General features: G+C 41.6%; 2 protein-coding genes across 2 annotated transcripts in view; both read right to left on the bottom strand.

Moving 5' to 3' along the window:
- Positions 1-145: 145 nt before the first annotated feature.
- Positions 146-20,369, bottom strand: VEGFD (vascular endothelial growth factor D; the record flags this gene model as incomplete). Its single annotated transcript, XM_044430236.1, has 7 exons — positions 146-792; positions 2,979-3,195; positions 5,150-5,247; positions 5,961-6,109; positions 7,043-7,233; positions 10,093-10,300; positions 20,322-20,369. Coding segments are annotated over 7 exons (1,038 nt in total), but the record flags the coding sequence as incomplete, so codon positions are not given.
- A 5,503-nt stretch (positions 20,370-25,872) lies between these two features.
- The window catches only part of PIR (pirin), a 33,128-nt gene continuing 31,862 nt past the window's right edge, over positions 25,873-27,138 (bottom strand). Inside the window, 1 exon segment of the mRNA XM_044430943.1 lies at positions 25,873-26,870. Within this exon segment, the coding sequence (XP_044286878.1) occupies positions 26,758-26,870 (113 nt within the window). The 3' untranslated portion in view covers positions 25,873-26,757.

The raw sequence follows: 27,138 nt of genomic DNA, 5'->3' as shown, positions 1-27,138 counted from the left end.
CTCTAAAAAGAAACAAGAAGTGCCAGATAAGAAGATTCACGCTGGAACCGCATCGATATGGTATGGTAGAAGCTTGTGCAAACCCCTGATGGGGGTTCCTTTTCCTGACAAAACTGGCATTTGAAATTACCAATGGCAATACATATTTATTAGTAACTGATGCTTTTATTGTCCTATATACATTTTAAATATGTTACATCGGACAGTAGTTCTACTATAAATCCAAAAATAAAACAAAGATGGATGATAGATCAACTCATTCAGTGTTAAATATACTGGGGAACAGGACATTGGAAGGTCTGAAAATATTGCTTGAAAGAAATATGCTCAATAATATCTGTGGGTTGAGAGCATAGAATATGTTTCTGCATTTCCAAGCTGCAGAGCAATGATTGTCCCCATTTCAACCATGCCAGTTCCTTTCCATACAATCACAGCGGTGGATTTGTCTTTTTCACATCCTTTTTCAGAAGTTGTTGTTGTTGTAGCAGACATCTGAGACAAGGTGGCAATGGCCTAGCAGATCCACTTGTCCTATTAAAGAATGGAGACTGGTTTTATATTAATACCCGTCACATACGTCTGTGATTATTATAGATTAATAGCCAGTGAGAGAGCTACTTTGCAAAGCAGTGTGGTGATTGATACAGGAGGTAAAAGCTTGATTAAGGGGCTTCTCTACTTTGGAAACCATAAGGGCCTCTTCCCCCTCTCAGACAGCGGCAGTGCCTTGAACACATTGGTCGAGCAGTCGGGCGTATTCTACCCTGGAATGGGCATTTGTCTTCACAGCTGTTTAAAGACAAGAAAAAATGAGAGATTGTAATATGGTGAGCAGGCGATATTTGACGTTTGTATTTCTATCCCGCCCTTGCTGGAAAGGCAGGGCCATGGGAGAGGAAATAGCAACTTGGAGGTACACCTGCTTTGCATGACTACAGGTTTGATCCTTGGCATCTCCAGGGCAGCCTAGGGAGGAATCCTGCCTGAAATAGGGTGAGGTGCTGCCGGTCAGTGTCAACACTACAGAGCTACATGAACCAAGGGTCTGACTCAGTGTAAATCATCTTTCGACAACTAACAAGCCCTCAAAGTAGAACAACACATGGACACCATTAAAATCCTAATTCTACACTTACAGAACAGAATACAACAAAGGTATTGCTACAATACTTTATGAATTAGAAGAATGAAACGACTTTACAGATTTTTATCATTTAGAGGGAAACATACCCAAGAGTCATTATTCAGTTTTACAAGGTGGATTTTCATGCTTGTTTTGACTCACGTGGAGAGCTTCATGCGCATCCTGGTTTTGTGGCTGGCTCGGTAAGTGTGTGGACCTTGGGGTGCCAAACAGTGGTACTGCAAGGCCAAGTTAGGCAGGTTTCATAAACCTAGGATTAGCGGCCAGTTGTGCTGCAAACAGTGCATAGGTCCAGGATACCCAGATCCCCACATTTGAATGCTGCCGTTCATGAAGGCTGGGAGGGGCAGCTCTCTTCCACTGCCCTTGCTGGAAAGGGTGTGCCTGACTGAGGATGGGCAGGCCCTGCCCTGTAGCCGAATGGAGGCAACTGAGCTCCTTCCTTAGGGAGGGTCTATTAGCCCTTCTCTTTAGACCTTCTTCCATTTGGCTAAGATGGTGGCCTTTGTGCAGGCATTTGGCCAATGAATGCTGGTATTGGACTAACCCTACCCCCCACTTTTAAGATCCCCCCCATTGTGAATATTGTAGCTGGTTTATTAAACTTAAAAGAAACATGAATTGGAACATACTGCTTATATTCTGTGGGTTCGGCCCAGACTGAGTTAGTCACAGTTAGATCTTATTGAATTCAGTGGGAGAAATTATTAATAACGTTCACATTTTCTTCAATTGGAACTAACTGCAACCAACTTCGAGCTTTTTTATACAAGGCAATGATCACTATTCACTATTCACTATTGCTTATGAGGACTTTAGTTCTTCTGTTTTAAATTGCACTTTCAGTGTAATTGTAGTTGTTATTTTAAAGAGCAAGGTGGGTGTGGTATTACTCAATGAAGGTGAAAAAACACATTATTTCCACTTGTGTAGTTGTGCAGTTCACAGTACCAGAGTGCCACCTGGCAATTATGCAGAGAAAAAAGCAAAAGAAGAAGCACTCTTTGTGAACTGCTGAGATCTCATTTCAACAAAGCTTATATACAGTGACTGAACAAAGCTATGTAGAACAGACCCATGACTCTAGGGGCAAATCTAGCCCTTGTTTCATTCATCTCCCCACTAGAAAGCTCAGTGCTCCTGTCTCCTAGGTTTTTCCTGGCTAACTTGCTAGAATAGCCTTCACCCTGACCACTGTTTTGCTAGTCTTTTGCTTTCTTTTTTCTTTCTATGCATTATTTTATGTATGCAAATCAAGTTACTTTCCTGCATGTTCAAGGGTGCTTGCTCTTTAAAAAATACCTGATCCAATCAACTCACAATATAAAATCATAAACAGGAAACACAAAGGGATGCACTAGGACAGGGATGGGCAGACTCCAGTTGAATGGGATAATATACGTTGGTTTTCCCTAGAGCCCTGAAATCCACCAACCACAGGATATACAATCGGAAACAAAGGATTCTGAACCTAAAGATTTGTTCAGAATACCAAACCTGAATGGCCCTCATGCTTCCACCACACTCCTGACTACTCCAAGCTGTCAGAAAGCCCAGCTGATCTATTGCAAATCATCCAGGTACCTACCAGTGGATCAGATTTGTCTTCTGCTCACTCCTGCAGAAACCATATTGGTTAAATAATATAATTCTACCAAGTCCCTTGTTGGGTTAAAAGTCCATGTTGATTCCTCAGGGAGATGCTAGAGACTGCTCCTCTTCACCCCTCCCTTCATTTAGCGTGCTGCAGTTTAGTGTGGGGAGGAATCATCATGCACACAAACATGGACCAAGCAGGCCGTTTTGAGCCCTGGTGCAACCAGATGCTTACCGGCATGTTTCCGCATTAAATGTCCTACGTTTTTGGAAACAGCTCTCCTGGTTCTCTGTACACAAGTAACAACTGCAGTTCTCTTTGTTCTGGAATAAATTGCCAGTGCAGTTCCATTTACAGACACACTCGCAGTTTTCTTCGTCAAAGTCCATATTTGGTGCACACATCGCAAGCTCAGCAAGTGGAGGGAGTTCTGGCACAGGAGACACATATTCTGCAGGAGGGAGAGAGTAAGATAAGCAAGATTTATAAGGGCTCCCCCTCTCCACCACCCCCTGAAAGCCTCACCTAAAATGTTGCTGCAGGACAAAGAAATAAGGGTCTAGTGCTATCCGAGCTGTTCTTTCTATCCTGGTTAATTGCAGTCATAATGATCAGGTGTTGCTTAGATTAGGAAAAACAGTAGTCTAAGCCACTGCTAGAGATGGCTGTCACTCCTTTGCACTGAAGATTTACATGGTTTGGCTGTTTTTATTGAAATGATTTTATTCAGATGGTATTGAGCAGTATAGCAGTGTAAGGAATAAATGAATGCCATATCACAAAGGCTGGGTTTGTTTGGTTGTTTGTTTATTACAGTTACATCCCACCTTTTCTTACACAGAATTTAAAGCATAATTCTCCTCCTGCTCTCAGTCTTAACCCCACAACAATGTTTTAATAAAATAAATAAATAAATAAACAACAACCCTGTGAGGTAGCTTGGGCCAAGAGTCTGTGGCTGGCCCAAAGTCGCCCAGTCGGCTATTTTGCTGAGCAGGGGTTAGAATGGATTGCCTGGGTCCCAGTCCCATGCATTTAACCACTACTTCACATTGATTCAGACAACATGATTGGCCGCACTAAAGGGCTGAGTAAGGACCAGGCATGAGTTATTATCAAAACACGAGCTGCTGATGAAATATGAATGATTGATTTATCTGGACCCAGTCATGCTAATATAACATGGTCAACTGATCACAAACAAATCATGAGGAGAACTCATGGTTTGTTTGTTTGTGAACCATGGTTGCTTATCAATAACAAACCATGGATCTGATGCTGCTAGATTAAGAATGATTAAAAATAGTTATTACAACAATAAAACGCTACAAAATTTGAAAAGATGAGAAGCATTTAGTCTTTGGGTAGTTGTCACAGCATGAAGGAACCAGTTTGTTGCCCAAATACAGAACAGTCTTCATCTAGCCTCAGGGTGCTTCCATATTATACGTTTATATCACCATCAACCTGCCTTATCCAGGGGACTGTAAAGGGAACCCAGAAGCATCTTCTACTTGTAACCCTCCCATGTCTTTCACTGCTTCTTCCATCCTTTTTCTTAACACAGAAAATCTATTAATCTAGACGAGAAATGGACTTGTTCCATGGTGCCTTGCAATTGCTATGCTAGGAGGCCTCCATCTGGAAGCATTCTCCACCTGAACAAGCAAGAGCACCACAACACCTTCCTGCCCATGTTTCCCAACAACTGACATTGATGGGCACATGGGCTTTGACCCTGGAGGCAGCATACAGCCATCAGAACTGGTAGCCAATGATGGTTCTATTCTCTGTGGAGGGTTCCAAATGGAGGGTTCCTAGCAATGAAAAGACATGGTAAGCTACTTTTGTCTTCCCCTCCTCAATAGATCCTTTGTGGCAAGAAAAAGGGAAGGCAGTGGGGAAACACAGGAATGTTACAAATTTATTTATTATTTATTTATTTAGTAAACTACTATGCCGCCCCATTCGCCAAAGCCTCAGGGCAGTTTACAATGATAAATAAATACATATAATCATATAAAAACAATATAATTGGAAACGCCCTGGCCAAAGATATAAAATCAATAAATAAGTTAACAATTAAAATGCCATTTAAATAATGGCATTTTGGCAAATGGCAGACAAGGGCTTCTGGGGCCCATGTAAACTTCTGTGGATAGGGCAGAACAAGCACAGGCACAGACTGTCTAAAAGGCTAACCTTCTGAGATGTGTGAAAGGCAGCCTTAGGCTGCGGTTCTTCATGCACTTACTTGGGAGTAAGCCCCACTCACCTCGATGGGGCTTACTTCCAAAGAGAATGCACAGAATTGCACCGCAAGAACAACAGCAAGAATCACTGCAAGTTGTGTCTGAGAGAGTTTTAGCATTTTATGGGATGGAGCTGTTTAATGTAGAACACACCTTTCCTTCTGCCAGGATGATCTTTGCTTACAACACATCCACAGATGCTGCTGTTCCAGACCCAGCCATCATCACACAGCTTGTTTATATGGGGACAACTAGAAGAAACCAAAATGCAAAATTTTATAAAAACACGTTCAAAGAGCTAGTCAAATATCTATGCTAACATGGATCTCAAGAGTCATCCTGTATTGAGGCTAAATTAAGCCAATCTTTCCCAGCCCGGGGAAGCTGACTGGACAATGATGGAGGGTGTAGTCCAACACATTTAGAGAACAACATCTGCAGAAGGTTGAATTAAACAGACACATGGGTCCTTGTGTAGGCTGGTTCAGGAAGTTTACAGAGAAACAGCTGTATGCAGACATGACTTAGGAACATGCTTAACTTTAAAACATTTGACAAGAAGTCCCTTATCATCAAAGGAGCAATTTGGGGAATTACATTTGCTAAGTCATCAAACAGGGGCCTCAACCTACGTTCCAGCTGCCTGCTGTTTCTTAATTTGTCACAGCTGCCTCTGTCCATTTTGCTATTTTTTAAATACTTTGTAAATACTAAACATGCCATGCTAATTAAAAACTGCTGTTAGAAGAGAAACTATGTGACATGTTTTTACATTGTTTTGCCAAGTAGACGTCAGACCTTTCTTTATAGCTCCAAAAAAACACCTATGTGCCCATATATTAAGGAGCTGTTATTTTTTAAAGCAAATTTACCATCCCAGAAAAGGCTATGGTTAAGTATGGGATTATTTAAAAAATACAGAATATGAATGTACAGAGAGGGAAAGAGAGATTGACAACTTTACCGGTCCTCATCTGGATACTGGATAGATCTTCGGATGACAGTATATGATTGGCGTTGAACATTTGTTAAACACTTACAGTCTGTGTGGTTTGCAATTTTGACCTGAATTGGATCTGGCACATTCATTAAAGGTAGTGAAATTTCAAAGAGCTAAAAAATTGAAACATCAGATCATCATCAATATTTAGTCCCCACTCCATCTTTTCTTGCTTGGTGAAGCAAAACAAAGAACTGCTTTTCATTTTAAGAATTTTGTATTATGAATGTATTTTTTATAATTCACTCATAAAGACATTTGATGCACATGCACCCAAGAATTATGAAAGGCCATAAGTCCCCTGCATAGGTCCACCACACGTCTTCAACCATTCTTATTATTTACATTTCTATACTTCCCCCACCAGCTGAAGCTCTCTGGGCAGTTCCACTAATGCCTCTACTTCATATTTGACAGATGTCACTCCTTCAAATATGAATGTATGTGAATTAAGCACACCTGCCTCATAAAACAGTGAGAAGCCCATAGATAACTTTCGTGGCTTTGAACAAGTCTTTCTCGCCCAGTCTAAATTCCCTAACTATAATTTGGAAGATGGTAACGAGCAGTCATACAGGCCTCTTGTGTTGGCAAGCCATGAAGAAAAGACAACGGGCATTTCAAATTTAAACTGCAATGATAAATAATCATGACTCTCAATATCAGAACCTGTCCTTCAGCATCACAGACTTCTTGATATTCAGGCTGTCCTCTAGTTTGGGGAAGGGCCATAGCTTAGTTAGAAGGTGCATGTGTTTATGCAAAACATCACACATACATCCCTGGTTTTTCCAGGTGGGGCTGAGAAAGACTGCTGCCAAGAATTGCAGGAAAGCTGCTGCCGATCTGTATACACGGAAAGAGCCAAACTGAACAATGGGCTGACTGAATAAGGCGGCTTCCCAGGTGCACTTACTTCAAAGTAATCTGTAAGTCCACTGAATTAAGTGGAACTTACTTCTGAGTCAACATGCATGGGATCAGATTGTTAGTTTTCTCTTGGCCAAGCTGCTGTAACTGCAGAAGAGAGGAAAAGGTCTCAGTACCATTTTGGAAACGTACGACGTGCTTGTGTTCACGCAGCTCAGGCTCTCTTCGTTGCAGCAGCCTCCACACCTGTACACATTCACGCAAGGTGGCTTGAAGAATGTCTTGGTGCTGGAACCCAGCTCTTTGGCAACCTCTACACAGGTCTCCCTTGGCACACACTGTGTCCTTTGCCACTCCTCATCTATAACTGGGAGATACAGAGGCATTCTTAACACAGCGACACTCATAGCTCACCAGTTCATGGATCAACCATCCAAGACTCATCATCTGCTGCCGTGAGAGGGACAGCAATGCTTGGAAAGGATGTCATGCTGACCATCATCGTTGTGCATTGCTATACACAAAAAAAAGGGGGGGATCTGCAACAAGGCCTTGCCGTACGACCTACTTCTAGCCAGCTAGCTTCTTCTGCTCCAAGGCACTCCAGTCCAGTCTCCCCCTGGTACTTCTCATCCTGCTCCAATAGTTATTCAGCAGCATGTGGTCTATTCTGTCCTTAGTGGACTATTTTGGGGATTCCCTACATCCTGCCCTGCCCAACCTTTGGCCACATAAGGATCTATATGCGCATTGATGTCAGAAAGAGCAATACAAAAAGCAAAGGGAGCTTGTGTACTGCCCAAAACAGGAATGCCCAAATTTTTATCAATGTAATACTGTTTTTATATAAATGATCAGTTCTCCCTCCTCCAAATTACAAGTTTTCAAGATTCCCAGATATTTTCATCAGACAAAATGTTACAAAAAGCAGCTGGCGATGGCAGAGAGGAGGGAAAATCTCTGCTGTAATGGTAAAGTGGGTTCAGACAGCACAAGAACCCACAATCAGGAGTTGGGCATGGATTGGGTGTGGGTTGCCATTGAACGATGGGTTGCTGTGGAAATGTGGATTAGTGCATGGTTGGAATCTAGATGAGACTAAAAAAGGATGAACAATTCACAACCCAAAAACCAACCATGGATTTTCTACATGTGTTGTTTCTGATTAACAAGCTGTGGCTTGTTACTGTGGTTGGGTTCAGACAACATGATAACCTGTAGCTCCAAAACAGCCCACATGCAATCCATTCTCAATCCTTCAGCATGGGTTATTTTCAATACAAGAGCACACACTGTAGCAGAAACCATTCAGTTTGGATCTATGGCCCAAGGCCCCCATGATATATATCCATCAGATGATCAGACATATCAGGTCTGTTGCCTCCTCTTCCTCCCACAGCTATCCTTGGAGACGTATTCCCCTGCTCCTCGCTGCAAGTTTATTCAGGCCCACCATGGCGCAAAAGTATTTTCATGCTCAGTTTTTATAACTGTTCTCTAGAGTTGGGTTTACATGAGGCTACAGGATTTCTTTGCATCAGGGGCACAGACAATGTTTCAGTCTATGTCACTACTGAAATGAAACTTTGTTGCCCCATCTGAAATCCCCTTAAAAATGGGGTTCTTTTGCTGCAACAGCCCGGGGGTTTTGCTCCTGTCTGCCCATATCTTCTGTTTTCCTCTTGTTCTTGAGATGCTCTCATGCCAAGAATGTGCAAAACTAGCAGGGGTCCTCTTTTCAGCACTAGGGCCACTTTGACAGAGGTGTTCATCTGTTAAAGCTGAAACCTCTGTTTTTAAAGTGGGAGATCTTAGTGCTTAGGAATATAGTCTTTCCCAGGAAAAGACGGACCTTAAATATCCATTACTTCATGGCAAATAGTAATAATAATATGATGATGATACCAAGAACTTCTGCTTTAAAATCTGAGGTTTTCATAATGACATCTTAAAAGCAACTGCTGTCACAGGATCAGTTACAGAGGGTAATTCAAAAGGGAGCAAATCTACATCCAAGAGCAGGGATGCTGCTAATTCTTTTTAGCAGCAGTAGACATTATTTTTACTTGACTGGCCTCTGCATCGCCCTCTCTTGATAAGAAGAGGCCTCCAGGCAGCTTCCTCTGGGCATTGTCCAAGATAATGAGGTGATTTGTATCAGAATGCATCTAATACAAATAGGAATTTAACTGCTTTAGCTCTTCAGCTTGTTTGTCCTGGGCTGCTGGCAAGTTTCTTTCTTTTCACATGCTGCTGTTGCCATATTCCACTGATAGTGACTCCCACATATTGTTGTGTGTTTACATCTCTTCCTTTTTTGCTGAATGGAAAAATGTCTATTTAAAACAACCCTTGGCTGGTATTAAGTGAACAAAAGCCAGCTCTGACCACAAAATCCTAAACATTACAGTTTCCTCTTAGCTGTTTTTCCTTTCTTTTTTCCTTTGTGCAGATCTTTTTCCACACAAAAAAGCCACTACTCATATTACAGGCAACAATTATAAGAAAGGAATGGACAAACTACCTATCAAAATAGCTTGGAAGAATGGTTTTTACACCTGCCTTCATTTTGAACACCAACCCACTTTCAAAAACCTGAAATATCATTCTTTTTCAGCATGTTACTTAGCTTGTCCTTAGGGGCCTTTCCAGATGAAAAGGACATTTTCTCAGCAACGACAAGTGCAGTTTGTTGCCTGGAAGTACTAGCTTGGGGAAAAGCAGTGTGAATGTATAAGCAGTGTAGTATAAGTCATATAAGCAGTGTGTATTTGTTCCAGAAAGCACACCAGTCACTCTTATGGGGTGCTTTAGGGACAATGGCTATGCTGCATAAGCACCTATTGGACAGTGTCTGCATCATCATTGTTACAGGAGACATAATGGCTTTCTGCACCATTTGGAACTCTTAAATACCTTTATTTTAAGCTAAAGATAGATAGAACAGGCCGATCAGCAAGACACAAACTCAGCAAGCATGTATGTTTTTTAGATATGGAAATGGTGTGCAGACATTAGCTCATGGCTTCCACAATAAGAAGAGGAATGGTCTGCTGGATGCTGTCAAGCAGCCTTCCCCAGCCTTGGATTTCAGGACCAGGCATTCCTCACCATTGGCTATGCTGAATGGGGCCAAGGATTGTTGAGGTTCACCTTTGGATGATGCCAGGTGGGGAAGGCTGCATACAGAAGCCAGCAAGGTTATGCCCCAAAACTCTGCACCTACTTTTGAGCATTTCAGTATCATAGGAAGCAGCTGCAAATCTTGTGGAGCGATGTGAGGCAGATCTGGAATCCAAGGAGGCTAGACTCTTGAGTTTTAGGCGGCACTTCCACAGCTTCCACTCCTCAGAATGCGTAATCTGAAGTAGCTCTTCCAGGCTGGCGGCTTTCCTGATCTGTTGCTCCGACCACTCCAGTGAGAATGGGGTTCTCTGCAGGAATGGGGGCAAAGCACAAAGGGAGAAATCAGAATGACAATCCCATGTCTGTGGGGGAAGAGAACCCAGAATTTCTGTTGAATCTGCTCCTGGGATGTTGATTTACCTGCTTGTTTGGTATTAAATCAAGTTTTATTGGCCCCAAACCCAAGGAGACAATAGGCTTTTACTTAGGCAAGAGATCACATGAAATTTCATGTGTGTTAACCCTCCCTCAGTCCTCTAAGTTTCCTACAGCTCAGAAATTGGAGAGTGTGACTCCATGTAAACTTTGAGGAAACAGAACGAACAGTATAGAGTTAACTCAGCAAGCATGTATGTTTTTTAGATATGGAAGTCACATACTCCCTTTTTAAAAACAATGATCACACCAAAGCTCAAATGTTCCACTGTTACCACTCAATGGTTTACTTAGTGAAATGGAACAGAATTTTGCTCATTTGCATCCTGATCAGCCAAAGCACGTGTTACCTTAAATGTGTCTTCTATACCAGTATAAGCAAACAGCGCTCTATGCAAACAAGTATCTTGTATCACTGAATATTCAGCCACCTCACCCTCACTAGCTTCAACCCAGTCTCCAAAATGTTCAGTCACACAATTTATGCAGCAATTATGCACCCACACATGAGTGAATGTAAGCTCTTTTGTGTACCATTCCTGCCCTAGGAAAACAGAGTGCACGGGAGGCTGCACACTTCTGAGTGTGCGTTCATGGCCGGCTTTGTGCAGGCAGCATGTGGATGCTGGAACTTGGCAGTGAGGCCGGAGTTCCTCCTCGTTCCCCCACAGCTTTGTTGCTAGCCAAATTAATCCCTAACATTTCCTGCAACGAGCACACAGTGTATGGGATGACAGATATAGATGTGGCAATACTGTGTGAATTAGAGTGACTAGTTAAACCTCACTAAAAAAGGTAATAAGGAAGACATGAATTTGCATACCCCAGTGCCCAAGTATAAGTGCAAATGTAAACATGAATACTCAAATTAATTTCACATAGAAAAAGGCAGTGTATTCCCTATCCAAAGCACCCTAGATAAATTATTCTATTAATTTCCATCTTACCCCAGATCCACACTAACAGTTTGAAGGAAATTTTAAGGCAACTGTCATATCAGTCATTTATTACTACTACTGCTGCTGCTACTATATTGCATTGATATTCCACCTTTCTTCCTCTTTCAAGGAACCCAAGGTGGCTTACAAGGTTCCTGACCTCTATTTATTTTATTTTATTTTATTTTATTTTATTTTATTTTATTTTCACAACAGTGGCCCTGCGAGGTAGGTGAGGCTGAGAGTCTGTTACTGTCCCAAAGTCACCCAGTGAGCTCCATCGTGAAATGGGACTAGAACCCAGATCTCCTGGGTCCCAGTCCAGCATTCTGAAGCACCCTTAAGTCCCATATGATACAACATTTGCTTATGGCCTATTACTGGCAGTAAGCTTGACCTGGAGAAAAGTAATATTCCTGCTAGTAAGTTTCGTTCCCTAGGCAGGTCAAAGTCATGGAGAACAAGTTGGGCAATTTTATAGAACTGTACAAGTAGAAACAAGTTTTCACGTAAATATTAACAGATAGGAAGAGGTAGATTTGAAAAAGAAGCCGATCAGAATACAGTAAGCAAGCACATTGCATATCATGTTCAGGTATCAAACCACAAAAGTAAAGAGAAGAAACTGGGTGGGCTTTCTCCCTGCGAGAAGACATCTTTGCTAACAATGATCTGTACTGGTAGCATATATGCTCTTGGTCAGCATATACCAAGATCTCTATTTGTATCTTTAACAGATTTCAATATACTTGCTCATTGTTAATGGATACTTGAAATATAATTGATGAGCATTATAACTGCACTGAGAGTAACACCACAGGACCCATCTCAGCATCAGGAGAACCTCATTTCTCTCGACCCTCATATAGACAGGAAGTAGGAGTCTGTCAAAATAGCAGGTCTGCTTAATTAGGTCTATTATCCACAAATCCTTTCTCTTACAAGTTATTCCATTAATGCACCCATTATCCCAATCAATGTCCCATGCAAATGTTCCAGATCTTGCTCCAAAATATATTTATCTTCAATTAACTTGTCCCATCAACCCATTAGCACATAGCTAGTCCACTTAAATTCAAAATAAGGAAAATGCATTGACTTCTTCAGGTGGGTGGAGATTGTTTCTATGAGTTAAGGCAGCCGGGACTGGTTTGCCTTTGTTTCCCATTTGTTTAAATGAGTTTCTGTTTCTCAATTTAGTGAAATTGTTGTTTTCAGTGGCACCTACTAAGGATTTTTTATTTATTTTTTTCGATTTATATCCTGCCTTTTTCCTACAAAGCGCTCAAGGCAGCTTACATCATTCTCCTCCTCCATCTTATCCCCACAACAACCCTGTGAGGTAGGTTGGGCTGAGAGTCTGTGACTGGCCCAAAGTCACCCAGTTGGCTCCATGACTGAGCAGGGACTAGAACCCAGATCGTCTGAGTCCCAGTCCCAAGCTCTTAACCACTGCACCACACTGGCTGTCAAGGATGTTGGAGAAATCCACAAGAAATACAAATACATTTGGAATTCTATAAGTCCAGCCTGCAGATTCCTCAGTGAATCAGTTTCCCCCCGCAAATCACATGAATTCCATGAGTTTGCAAATCATTTTTTACAAAATTGGGGGTTGGGGTATTTGCACAAATGCATATTTGTAGAACAAAATGTGTCTGCAAACATTCGATTCCATCAATGCATGGACAGCAGAATGAAAGACACCTTACTACCTGTGAAACATAGGACAGATTTAACAAAGTCCCTAAATCTATCACAAATCTTAACACACCCCAAGAGGGTTTAAAGAAGTAATGGCTGTCCTGCATATTTGTAAGGACGGCCATTTTTTTCCATTCCATGTCCCTGCAAAGAAACTAGAATCAATCTTGTTTCACTCCCCATCTGAGGATTTTCACTGCTCAGCGGCAGCGAGGCAATGGCGGTGGCATTTGATGGCATGCGTAAGCGTTCAAAACAAAACCGAAGACAGACATGCCATACTGTTGAGATCCTGTATCTTCAGGACCAGTCCTACAGAAAGACAGCAGCATCCCGTCTTGAAAGACTGGGTAATCTAGGAAGTCCTTGCCTAAAAGAAACTCTTGTGCAAATTCTGGAGCTACCTAGAGGAAAGTTTGGCAAGGACAGAGCATAGCATCAGTTTTCAGCCCCCAGATTCAGGTCCGAGGTGTGTAGCTGTAGCAGAATGTCTTTTGGCTGGGGGTAAGCTTCTCCATGTCCCAGAAGAACTGCCCATTCCTTATGTTTAGGGCCTAATATATGGGAACTTGGGCCCAAGAGTCCTGAGTCAGAGGAGGCGTGAGCTTCTTGGTCCTCTCGTTTTCAGAAGCCTTGGTTGTGAAACTCCTCCCAGTATCCATCTTTCAGCCAACCAGTAAGCAGGTAAAGAGAAGGAAGAACAGAAGAGCAACATGCACTACCAATAAGTCGTAAGGACCCAAACTAAAACTATGCAAAACATTAACAAGAAAAAAAAAATCAACACAACAAAACAAAAACAAAAAGTGCTGGAGACTGGAATACCCCAACAACTCTCTTTTGCTGTTGCTTGTGCAGTGCTCGGTGCCCTATCAATAATTCCTTTCACAGTCCCCCCCCCCCGCCCTTCCTCTTTCATCTGCTTTGGCAGTCTTCCTCCTTCACTAAGCAAGTGCAACCAATCAGGGACCACACGACAATGTTACAGGGTACCCAAACAATTGGATTTGGTTCTGTGCTGACATTGCCGAGCACAAATCCACATTGCTGACACTGGGATGGGGTGGGGAGCAGGCGCATTGTCTGTGCCAGCCCAGCACTGCAGCACAGCTGGGCAAAGTGTACAGACACCACCACACAGAACAGGCGGTGAAGAGCGCTAGCCTCAGCCACAGAGAAAGTCACCGCCGTGTGTCACTGCTCCATGCTGGGTCTATCATGTGAGGGATAACACTTAGGATTGGCCCAGGAGCCCCAGCAATGGAGGCATATTCCCTCCCCCACCCCATACGCACAACATGCAAAGCCTTCCACACCCACTGAAGTCCCCCTCCTGAAAAACTGCGGAAAGGGGCGTGTTTTTCTCAGGAGGCTAAAGCATTCAGGAAGGGCAACTGAATTCTCCCCGGAGCCAACATACCATTCTGAACAGGATGGGTACATCCAGTTCATCCACCCACAGCAGACTTTCTCTTGTAGAGCCAAGATGCAGCATGCTTATATATGCACACAGAACTTTTCTTTTATTAAAAGAATAGTAAAGCTTCTCTGTGATGCTTATTAATGCAGATAATGTATTTTGGCAGAGTGCAGGCACACTGGTCTCCCTCCTCTACACACACACACACACACACACACACACAGAGAGAGAGAGAGAGAGAGAGAGAGAGATTGGTAGCTGCACTGAGTACAAACTGTGGTGAATTGTTGCTGTTGTTAGGTTCCATTAAAATCAGTAGTGTGTGAGGCTGCCTACCACTGTTCTGGTTTATGGCCCACATAAAACATCTGCATCCATGCTGAATTCAGCACTGAGAGAGAGCGAAAGTGCTTTAAAATAGACTCTTCTGATAGTGGAATCATGAGAGACTGAAGGACTTACAGCAGCAATAGAACACATGAATAGTTGACCATAGACCTGTATCAAAAGTAAGTGTTTTTACAACATGACATACTAGTAATACCAAGAGCACAGCTGAAGTAATCATGTTGACATGGACCCCCTGCACTTTAGCTGATAAAACTGAGACTCATGCAGAGCCCGAGGCCAGGAGCATCTTTTCAGTAAATGTCCTCAGGTGGGATCAACTGAAAATCCAAGCTACTTAGTGAATCATTCTCTCTCTGACTATAAACTGGCTTACATTCCTCTTCATGGCCGTTGCAATAACATCTCACTAGTCTTATACTAAAGGGCTGCCTCGAATGCCCCTCCTTCCTTGCAGTTTTCTTTTGGGTGGATATATTCTCAAATTATTCCTAGGAGAGAAAGGAGCATTTAATTTGCTTCCTGTTCAAACATTAATGTTCTACAAGCTGTTTGGGGAGGAAATCTCAGCAAAGAAGTTTGCGGTCCAGGCACTTTATGCTGCCACAATGCTGAACATGCATTCTGGCTCCTACCCTAAAAAATATATTATATTAACTCCCAACAGACATATGGTTTTACAGAAACCGTACAGAAACTAAGAACTACGCAGTCCAGTGTTTTGTGTGTCCTACATTCTACTTTTGGTCAGAATGATCCAAAAATGTCATCTCTTTCTGATGCTGAAATGGTTCTTTGCTACCTGTACCATGTCCCTTTATTAAAATACACTAATGTCATCCCAAAAATCAAGGCTACACATGCATTTAGTGATTTTTCCCATAGTTCTCTATGCAAGAAAACATATTTATTATTCATTTCAAGTATTTCTTATCCCATCCTAAGGTCTCCTTGGAACAAGTCAATTTCTGCATGCAAGTTTATAATCTAAACAGGGACTGCACACAAGGGAAAAAAAGAATGGGGAGGGGAAAAGTAATTGGGCTTTTGGAATACCTTCAAATTTCCCTCAATGCAATCTGCTGAAACAGTTGGTGGTAGTTGTAGCCATAGGGAAACATTTATATATTGCTCTTTCTTCAAGGATCACAATGCCAAGGATCACATGAAGGCTCTCTCTTTTTATCCTCACAACATGGTAGGCATGTTGTGGGTGGAGCCGGCTGGAGCCAGGGGTCAGACTAGATGGCCCGGGAGACCCCTTCTCACTAGCTCTGTTTCTATGTTTCTATGTAACCCTGTAAGGTACTTTAGACTGAGAGGATGGCTGGCCCATGGTCACACAATGTCAGCAGAGATTTGAACTCTGACTTAGTTCATGTATATTGCCCAATAAGCATTAACGTTGGGGAAAGTAGTAGATCTAAGGAGTGATGGGTGAACTTACCCCAAGTGATTGTGTTATTTCCTTAAAAATTTGCCCATGTAAGCTTGGATGCTTTAATCTGAATCTTCATTTTGTTAAAATGAGTTTTTGCCACTCGTTAATATCAACTTGCATCCTGGGAGCTGTAGTTTGGAATCCTGAAACGCGTCACAATGTCATTGACCACCACATTGTGCACACTTCCTGACTGGCTACAAGGACGCAACCTTTCTACAGAACGTTTGCTTGCTGTTGCCAATCCACAAAGGGTGGAGAGGCATTGCAGAGCACCTGTGGAGGTCGTGGCAGCCCATTTGCCGGGCTGTGCAGGGAGCGGCTCTGAATGCTCCCTTCCCACGGAAGAGCTTCTGCAACGCCATCTTCCCCCTTGGCAGGGCAATATATTCATTTGCTTCATTCATATTATATATATATATTGTACTGGAAGACATACTTCACTTCATAATACATTCCTTTTTTTCCCATGTTGAACATCTCAAGGAAGAGGTCTGTTCTACAGAGTTCAACCACTGTTGTGGCTTTCTAAAAGCTGTTTCATAGAAACATAGAAACAGAGCGAGTCAGAAGAGGCCTAAAAACTTTATTCAGGAATATGGCTTCATAATACTTTGAAATGAAGGTTTCTCCTTAGAATAATGGCCATCTTGCAAGGGTATGCATTTATTTATTTATTTATTTATTTATTTATTTATTTATTAATTAATTAAAACATTTCTATGCCGCCCCTTGCCGAAGCCTCTGGGACCTGAAATTCTATCTTGGAGGGCACCAGCTCATAACTTTGGAGAAGCCTTTAGAAAGACACCCACAATGACCCAGAGTACAAGCGAGTCTACTTTTTCACTGGCATTATCAACAGCTGATATTGTTGTTCATCTTCTCTCTCTGCTTGCTTGCTTGACAGGCAGAAAGCCAGGAAGGAAGTAGGCTGGATCATCTGCTGTTTCTCCTCCCCTTTGTCACCACCTGCTCCACCACCCTCTGGGCCACGATGAGGCAGATAAGGAAGCCGTTTGCAGCAATGAAGAGGAGCAGCAGCTACAAGGGGCTCCCATGGGCAGTATGAGCCACGATGTGCATTTATCTGTCTCTCCTGAGCTTCTACTCCTGTGATATGGATGCTCCACTGGCTGTTTAAAAGCTGGGCTCCTGCTGCACATGGGCCTCTGGGGGTGCCAGACTGTGCCTACTCTTGAGCCCCACATGGCTCTTTGGTACTCCTTTTAATACTTTCAGTAGTGTCTCTGGCCATCTCCTTCCTAAGAGGCCTCAAAGCCTTCCCACCTGGAACGGAGAGCAGAATAACCTGAAAAATGTTGCTGTAGCCATTAGATCACCTACCTCCTGGTCAGAATATGCAGGAAGGAGGCAACTCACGTTTCCGTGTGCATGCATCCATTAAACTATCTCCACATCCTGCTTCTCTGTCAAAGGGTTCAATAAAAATTTTAAGACAGAAATAAAGACTATAAATAATAAAACAGGCTCTGACAGCAGCAGCAATAACATGAATAATAAAATCACATCCCATTAAATGCCAGTGAGAATAAAAAGGTCTCCAAAGTTGTAATGTCAGAGTGTTAAAGTTTTTGGCCTTTCAGTTACTGCTATTTGACTTTTTACCATGTTTGTTTATTTCATTTATTTAGCCTGATTCTGTGTTCCCCTATTTTGGGTAGTTTTTTCCTTAAGGAAAAGCAAATGTAATGAAGGGGTTGGGGGATTGGCTGATGAGTTGAAATAGTGAAGAAATTGCAAAGAGAGAAGGCACTGATCTGTGTTCTACCCACCGCCTCGCTTAATGTCCACAAGAGAAGGATGGCCCATTAAGTGCTCCCCCTTTCCCACCTCTGTGACACTTTCCTAGATTTTACAGGCTAAGATCAGCATTTAGAATTGGAAATAAGTTGGCAGTCGATATAGGTTTCCTATGCAGGAGAAGCTGCTCTCTCTAACCAGTTAGCATCTGCCTAGCTGTTACATTTTAAGGCAGCTGAATTTCCCCACCTAGTTTTCATAAGCAGCACCACAGTGTGCCCAGTGTACTGCCCTAGTCTAGGCATTCAAGAGCAGCAGAACAGCTCGATATGCAGGTGCCAGCCAGCGATAATGCTTATCAGAATCCCATGAATAGCTTTTCCCTGCTGCTTCACATGGATAAATTTGCTGTTTACTGCAAAGTTGAAGCCAGGCTGGAGCATTCTCTTTGTGCGTGTGCACACGTGCGTGTGAGAGCATGCGGACATCCATCAACCCTAGCAGTACTTTTTGGGCTGCATGCAGGGGCTTCTGTGAGCAAATCATTGATCAAAGAACATCCCTATCAGGAACCTGCTGGGATAAAGGTAAAGGTTTCCCCTTGATGTTACGTCCAGTCATGCCTGACTCTAGGAAGCGGTTTTCATTTCTATTTCCTAGCAGAGGGAGCTGGCGTTTGTCCACAGACAGTCTCCGTGGTCATGTGGCCAGCATGACTAAACGCCGAAGTGCACAGAACGCTGTTACCTGCCCACCAAAGAGGTACCTTTTTATCTACTTGCATTTGCACGCTTTCGAACTGCAAGGTTGGCAGGAGCTGGGACAGAGTACGGGAGCTTACCCCGTTGTGCAGACTTGAACCAGCGACCTTTCGATCAACCAGCCCAGCAGCACAGCAGTTTAAACCACTGCGCCACCTGCATCCCAGGGATGCTGATGGCTAAAACATCAATCAAAACAGCTTTCCTCAACTTGCTTTCCTCCAGATGTTGTGGACTTCAGCTCCCATGAGTCCCAGTAAGCATGGCCAATGCAAGGAATGATGGGGATTGTGGTCCAGAACAGATGAAGGGTAGAAAACTGGGAAAAGCTAACTTTCAAACCGTCACATGAGAAAATATCTGAAGTCAAAAAGAACGGCTGGGTGAGGAATTAGAAGGGGTGGACCTACTTTGGCTCCCCTCATCAAACAAGTAGATCTTTCCCATATGTCACATTCTTGAAGCTTAGCTGGAATTCAGTTACTCAATATCGATTGGTTTCTTCCAGCCTTGCCCAACCTGGTGCCCTTCTGACATGTTGGACTATAACTCCCATCATCAACAAGCACACATTCATGCTGCCTGAAGTGATGAGGGTTAAATTCCATCACATTTGAAGGATACCAGGTTGGGCAAGGCTGGCTTATTCTATACAGTTTGGTTTGTAGATATAACTTGTTTCATATCTTCTACACGTTTTCAAAAAAATGCTCTCAGCTTTTTCTTACATGATGTTTTCACTATTTAGAGAAATGGTAGATTGCTTAGAGAACTTCTGTTAGCAGATTATTGTCTCAAAGAAATATCCAGTGCTGTTTTCCTGTAGATAGCTTCATGCCATAGTATTAAACTAGAAATAGATGGAGAGGAACCACAAAAAGATATATGGAATAATATTCCCGTAATATCACTTATGGCCTTCCTGTGCTCAGGATGTGGATTCAACTGCTCTTCTGCCTTTTGAACTAGAAGCTGGTGTAGACATAATGGTCAAAGGAGCTTTCTAGACTGGTTTCATTTTACATAAATGCAAAACTTGTAAGCCCCTTGCAACATGGCATCCGCACAACATGAAGGTGGAGCTGGCTTTTGCAAGACCCTTTTGTTCAAACAGTACAAAATGCTGACACAAGAAATAAAAGATTTTGCTGGTAGTTCCATTTCTGATTCTAAAGGTTATGCACATTTCAAGATAGTATAAGAGTTTATAGCTACTCATATTTCCTGAGGTACTGCCAGTGTGCTTAATCACAACTGTTTACCGTATAAATAAAAGACAAATTACATACACAATTCTATCCCTTCTGAATTTTGAAGGGGCAGAAAGGGAGGAATTCTCTCTCCTCCTTTTCATATACAAAAATTGTCCTGGCTATATAAAGCCTTCCTAGGTCCTTTTCCCAAAGTGATAATGATTTGAGTCAAGGACAGATTTAATATGGAAAGTAATAATGTGCTCTTTAGCTGCCTTTGTGACTTCAAAAAACTAAGAGAGGTTGGATTTCTTTCAAGACTTACTGGAAAACAATGACACTCTGCCAGGAGCAGGAGAGCAGGGAATGAGCAGAATCAGTTTGCAGGAATACTGTGGCCACATAGGGAAAAAATGCTGCTCATCATGACTGCAGTCAGAGTAAATCAACAAAAGCAATGGGGTTAGCAAAAAGCAATAAATATGTTCATTGACAACATGCATACTTTATGAAGTTTCCTAACTCTTGAAGAATGGTGCATTCAGCAGATGTCAGGTTATAACTGCGAGGACGATTTGCAGCAGCCTTGGAACATGGCAGTGCCTTTGTTTCCAATCATTGCATTTATCTGTTGGCAAATGGAGAAGTGATTTAACAAGCAAGAAAAATGAATTTCCTCTATTCACTGGCCTGCCAGGACTGAACTGGCTACTCACAGGTGGATAATGAAAGCTTCATGGATGAACCCTGAATATGCTGTGTTGAAAGAGATTCCAAAATACACTCACTAGAAGCCTTGTCCCACAGCTCCTCGGTTTCAGACTAGGCTTTACCGAGCTCACCTAGTAGCTGTGTTCTTGGAACACTTGCCTAGGAAATATGTCATCCTTGATAAACAGGGTTGTTTCTGTCTACTTACTGTGCATGTGTCTTTAATGCACTTTCACATACTCCAAGACTGAGACCTGGAAAGGTATCACAGAAGCCCCTGCTTTGTTAAAACTTGAACATGGCCTTGGGGCCTGACTGCTGTCACAAGGAATTCTACCAGAATGAGTTTCTACAGAAGAAAAAGCTTTTGCCAAGTGTATTATTCCCTATGACACATTGACTAGGCAAAGACAAAATGATAACCTACACTCAAGAGATGAATAGTGGCTGAGTGTGGCTTGTTTCTGAACTTTGGGTTGTTGTTCAACCATGAGTCATTGTGTTGTCTCAACCCAGCCGAGATAAACCATTGTGAAGCAACCCACAGTTCACAATCCAACAATAAACAGTGGGTTCTCTTCAAAGGTTGTTCACGATTAACAATCCATGTCTGCTTTTGTCAACATACTATGACACCAAGTATTACACAAAACAGCTTCACAAATCTCCCTCCCTCTCTCCCTCTCCCTCTCCCTCTCCCTCTCCCTCTCCCTCTGTGTGTGTGTGTGTGTGTGTGTGTGTGTGAGAGAGAGAGAGAGAGAGAGAGAGAGAGGGAGAGAGAGAGAGAGAGAGAGAGAGAGAGGGAGAATGAGCATCACACAGCCTGTTCTTATGCCTTTTAGACGATCCCTTTCTTGGCAAAGATGGAAAATCTTAATGCTTGACCTACCATGTTTGTTCCTAGCTAGAGCCATCAAATCCCAGTTCTGACCATCATTCTTATAAGGATAATATTTTACAACTCAATCATATGCAAGCTTACTCAAATGTAAGTCCCATTTTGCTCAATGGAGCTCACTCCCAAATAAGTGCACGATTGCAATTGTAAACTGCTTAAGAATAAAAAATGTTGAGATATATTAAAAGGAAAACATTTCATGGAATTTAAAACTTGACCTCTACAGTAGCTTGAAGTAATGACCACACTGTCTTTTTTTTAGATTGGCCTATGTTACTTCTCCATGTTGATTCTAGAATATAATTGGTATTATACGACTGGACTGCAGCATTACCCTGGACCTGACATTAGATTAGCACTTTAACCAAATGCTAATTAAATAGTTGTGGTGAGTTTTTCCATAGGATAGGATAAGATGATGCCAAGAAGATGAGAAAACTGTTCTTGTTATGTACAATCTTGCTATAAATGCAGTTTATTTTCTCACTTACTTAAAAGATAATTTGGAAACTTTGATGTGAGAATACTCTCCTAAGTTTCATTCTATGATTGGAATTTCTTTCTGACTTTAAGCTGCCCTCAGTATCATGCAACATATTGTTGAAAATTAGGAATACTTGGATACTTTTAAAATAATGAAGTCTCATGAAGACGTTATGCACACAATGCAGGTGTAGCAAAGATATATTTTGGAAAGCTTAGTTCAGGAACTTACTACATCATCAAAGAACTACATCTCTTAAACCAGATACAAATTCTGTTTTCATTATACAGACTAGACTAGCATGCAGCCATTCCATAGCAATAAAAGAATCCTCCTTAAAGAAATTGTCAGCATCCCCAGTAAAAGAAAAAAAAATCAGAGAAATAGAACTTGAAGAGTAGAAGGAAGAGCAAATGTATTTGCAAACATTATTCTTTTTGAAGAGGATCAGTGCAAAGGCAAATGAGATAAATGGAGTACCAGAACCTATATGCAAAGTCAGATTTCCTTTCAAGAAAGAGAAACCTCTTACAGGTTCTGTGAACATGCTTCTGGGTAATATGCAAATCTTTAGAGAAGTGCGGCACAAATACTGGCAGCTAATAAATTGAATTATTAGACAATGCTAATAAAAATCAAATACATTGAGTGCAACAAAAGCACTTCATTTTGTAAGCTTTCAACACTGAAAGAAAATGTTTTATAAAAAGGCTCAGATCCTTCCTTGGCATCCATGAATGGAGAAATCCCTTCTTTTAACATATAGGACCAAGATCCATGAAGAATCCCACTGGTAGAATTCTTACAGTGGGCCCTTCTTCTGGTGTATGTGCACGCATGCACATGTGCATGCACACAGAGTGCAGTCTAGAGGTTCCCCACCTAGGGAACAGCCTTCAGGGGGACATGGCAGAATTGGTGAAGGTCACTGCCCTCTGCCATCTGGAGATGGGAGAACTTGGCTCCAGAAATGATCCTGCCAATCGGAGCAAATTGAGATCCTGGCAAATTCAGGGTCTCTTTTTTTCCTATTTTATTGTTTTATTTTCCTAATGAAGAAAATCTGCTATATCCCTGGATTCTGTTTTTAATTATACCCAGTGTCACTGTGTGGTTGTTTAATGGAACATACAAATGGCAGAGAAAGGAAAAGCCCAGAGAGAATCCTGTGCAACAGAGCTGATCTTAATCCCACCAAGAATCTGGGAACAGGAGCCTTGGTAAAGTGGCGGGTTGAAAGCCTTGCGTAGAAAATCTGTTACATGAGGAGGAGGATTTTGACTTTCCTCCATGCTCACTGCAGGAAAGAGCAATGGGCCCACAGGCGTAGGCCATAATCTCTAGCTCATGAGCTTTCTTTTCTTAACGCATAACTTGTCCTTGAATGACATGAGATATGAGGCAAGATGTGCAGCTCCATTCTGCCTTATCCCTTTTGTAAGAAACGAACCTGAACACACCTTTTACCTTTTTTAGCCAATGACTGGGGTCATAGCAATGATTAACACACCCACTATCTGGGTGCATTAACCCTTTTCTGAGCCTTGTTAGAAAGTATTTGCAGTCTCATAAAAACAATTTAGAAACATGGGACTTTCTCATAGTTAGGTTTGAGCATTGATGTGCCTACTGAACCAAGCCAAGCCAAGCCAGACCAAATAGAACAAGAAAAACGAAGCAGCAGCAAAGGCAGGAGATCATGATCTTTCTATCTCAGACCACATTAATGTATTTTTCTGAATTTATACATCTTTTCTTAAAAAATACCTAGACAATGTGTGCAGCAAATAAGGTTCATCACGATTATACTCATATTACAGGAGGCAGGACTGTGACTAGAGTTCACAACCCCTACAAAGTAGTCCCGAGATGTAATGCCTGTTTTGCAGAGGAGCAATTGTGTTGGAGTAATGCACGACAACTCTGTGGTGTAGTCCAGTGTTCTTAGTGTTTAGGAAAATATAGATGTGGCTGTACAATCCATTGTAGCAGCCATGCACTTTACTAAGATTAGAATGAACTACTGTAATAAATAATAGGTATATGTAAAATCTTTAAAGAACCTACCAGTTTTAGCTGTTGCAGGAGATCCAAATGGAACTTATCTCCATTTTTCATTTTGTCTTGCTTCCATAGAAGTTACCTATCGTGCATTGCCTATGCAGTACAGCCTAGTGGTAGCTGCAGCTGAATGGTCACCTTCCCCCCACCCCACCCCAATATTCCTTTGACTCAAAGGGCCTTTACAAGGGAGGAGGTGTTCATGGCTGAAACTGGGTTTCAGTTATGGGTGGAAAGCTATTGTCTGGACATCAGGTGTACCAGCTGGAAAAACAGAAAAGTTTCCTTAGTAAACACTTTCCTCAGAAGCTGGACTACCCATCTGGATAGGTCTGTTAACCAGATCTTATAGCTGCTCGATCACCAGACATACCAGAATTATTCTATCAGGGCTTTGATAAAATGTGCAACCTATATACAGGAAGTGAAATTGCAAAAGATGTGGATGTTGTTCAAAATTCAAGCCATGCAAAAATTGCATTGCTAACTGATACAAAAAGTGTCTGGTAACACCATGAAGAGTAAGGCCAGTAGTCCAGGCTTTTCTGTAATCCTAAAATGCAATCAAGTATATTCATTTCTCCCTTCAGGAGACTCTACAACCAGCCTCAGCCAGGATGGCCAATGCTCCAGAATGTTGGGGTTGCAATCCAGAACATCTGGAAGGCAGCATTTTGGGCAAGACCATGCCAGAGAATATTCACAAATGTCTCGTAGAAGATGGAAATCATTCTATAGTGAGTCATGTGGACTAGTTAATGTTATGATAAAGGCAGTAATGCCAGAAAATACAGGAGATTCTTAAGACTGCTTGACCGTGCATTAGGTTAATTTTCTCTCTCTTTTCTCTTTGTACAATTGTATCTTTCATGCCTCACCCCAAATCAGATTTGAATAAAACAGTCTGCTGCTCTTCAGTTCCTAAGGCCTTCTACTACTTTATCATGGCGTCTAAATGTCATGACATGTGACAGTAAGCAAAAAATGAGCACACTAGAAAAGAGCACAGGTGTCTTGTTCATGAATTACAATCACAAACTGCTGTGCAGCTTTGCCACTTCCCCTACCTGGAAAATTCCTACAGACACCAATGATCTCAACCAATATATTTTAATGGCCCAAGTAGCAATCAAGCAACATAGCAAATGTGGCTTCATTAAAATATTACATATTTATTTTTGTTAAACTCAGCCAAATAGAACATAAGTTGAATTTATTCTATAGGAAAAATTACACATGAATCTAGATCTTTCCCATAGGCATCCACAGGGCAGAAAAGTCTGCATGTCTATACAATATGTCACAGCCTCCCTGTGAGAGAACCCAGATGTCATTGTACTCCCATTATCATTTTAGACAGGAAAAGCCATGCAGCCCCAAAACATGTACGCCCTTCAGTACAGAGTATAATAAAATTAAAGCCCACCTACCTTTACAGATCCAGAACCTTGCAACAGATGTAGAAAAGATACAATTATGTTTATAGTTGTCCACAGCCTATACATCCTTGTGTTTAATATCCACACCTTGCTATACCATTGATATCATATAGCTGGGGAAGAAACTGTTTCAAAATACATTTCTCTAAGAAGTGCTTTTTTCAAATGCACAATCAGAATTTTACCCTATGCTGTAAACTTGAAGAATATATAAGAGAAGTAAACAACGGCACCAGCTGTTTCTTTAAAAAAATTGACTAGCACTCATTTAAGAAGTGTTCTTTCTTTCCTGCTGATGCTCTTTAGAAAAAAATATGCTTTTTCAAAATATGTTTAATATGACTTTTGAGTTAATATTTCCAGAAGCAAGATAATAAGATTCTAGTTCACAAGCTCAATCCATCTCCTATCTAAATGCAAAGATAAACTCAATATTCATTTGTGGTCCAGGAAAAGTTAAAATCTGCTGAAGTTTTTTGGAGTTCCATGTTAGCTTCCTTTTAAGACAGCAGCAGAACAGCCAATGTTTTGAGCTGGAGAGAGCTGTAATTCAACTCTGTGTTGAAACTTTTTTCACAGCCTCCATGGAAGCCAGTAGAAGCCTGCAACTTAAATCTGATACAGACACTGGTAGAAAACACAGTCACATTTTGGCTGTTATCCCATTTTGTCCCTGCCAATGGTGTAGCAGTTGCCGAACTGACTGACGAGATGTGGAATACCATTACTTTAAAGGACAATTACCTGAAACATGAAACTTCAGCACATAATCTTGAATAGTATCGCACACTATCAGTAGTTCTTCCAACCTTGTAGTATGTAGCCTGCGCACTGTAACTTTTTGCTCCTGTTTCAAGACTTATTAAAACTATGTTTTTACAAACAAAGGCTATGAGATTGTGTATTTAAAGTTAGTGTATTTTTGCTAACAAAGTAACAAAAAACCATCTATATATTTGTTTCACAATGTGCTCATCTAAAGCACTGCTAAAAGTTAAAAGCTTTGTTCTATGCATATTGCAGATACCTTATTTGGGTTCCATCAGATGCACTCGTCTGACTCCACTGAAAGAATGAGGTAATTCACGAATGAGGACAAAAACTACTGAAGTATATACAACTGCTAATATGAAAAGCTGAACAGTTTCACTTCTGACGCCTCAGGTCATTAGTTCCCAATCTTAGATTTCCAAGTGGTAGCTCTCTCGAATCCATTCCTTGCATTCCTGAAGTCATCAATGGCTTGTTGAATTTCCTCCTGAGTATTCATCACAAAGGGACCTAGGATAAGTCATGCATACTTAAATTACAGGAGCAATTTAACATCTGCATTAGTATAGTATTTTGAACTATAGGCTTTCTGCAGCTAGATTCAAGCTTCATTATATTTGTGCCCTCCCCTCTCCTGCTTTTCTTTATATTCTTTTGTCCTCCAAATATATTTCCAAGGCTCGGCTGTACTGAGAGCTGAAATCTCAATGCATAACCTTACTAGCACAATGACTCATACTACAGAAATTTCAGTCCATTATAGCTAGTAGGCAGAGTA

Source organism: Varanus komodoensis, unplaced genomic scaffold (genome assembly GCF_004798865.1).
Source record: "Varanus komodoensis strain SLA01 unplaced genomic scaffold, ASM479886v1 scaffold1, whole genome shotgun sequence".
Classification (NCBI taxonomy): Eukaryota; Metazoa; Chordata; class Lepidosauria; order Squamata; family Varanidae; genus Varanus; species Varanus komodoensis.
This window is presented reverse-complemented; position numbering and strand designations above follow the sequence as displayed.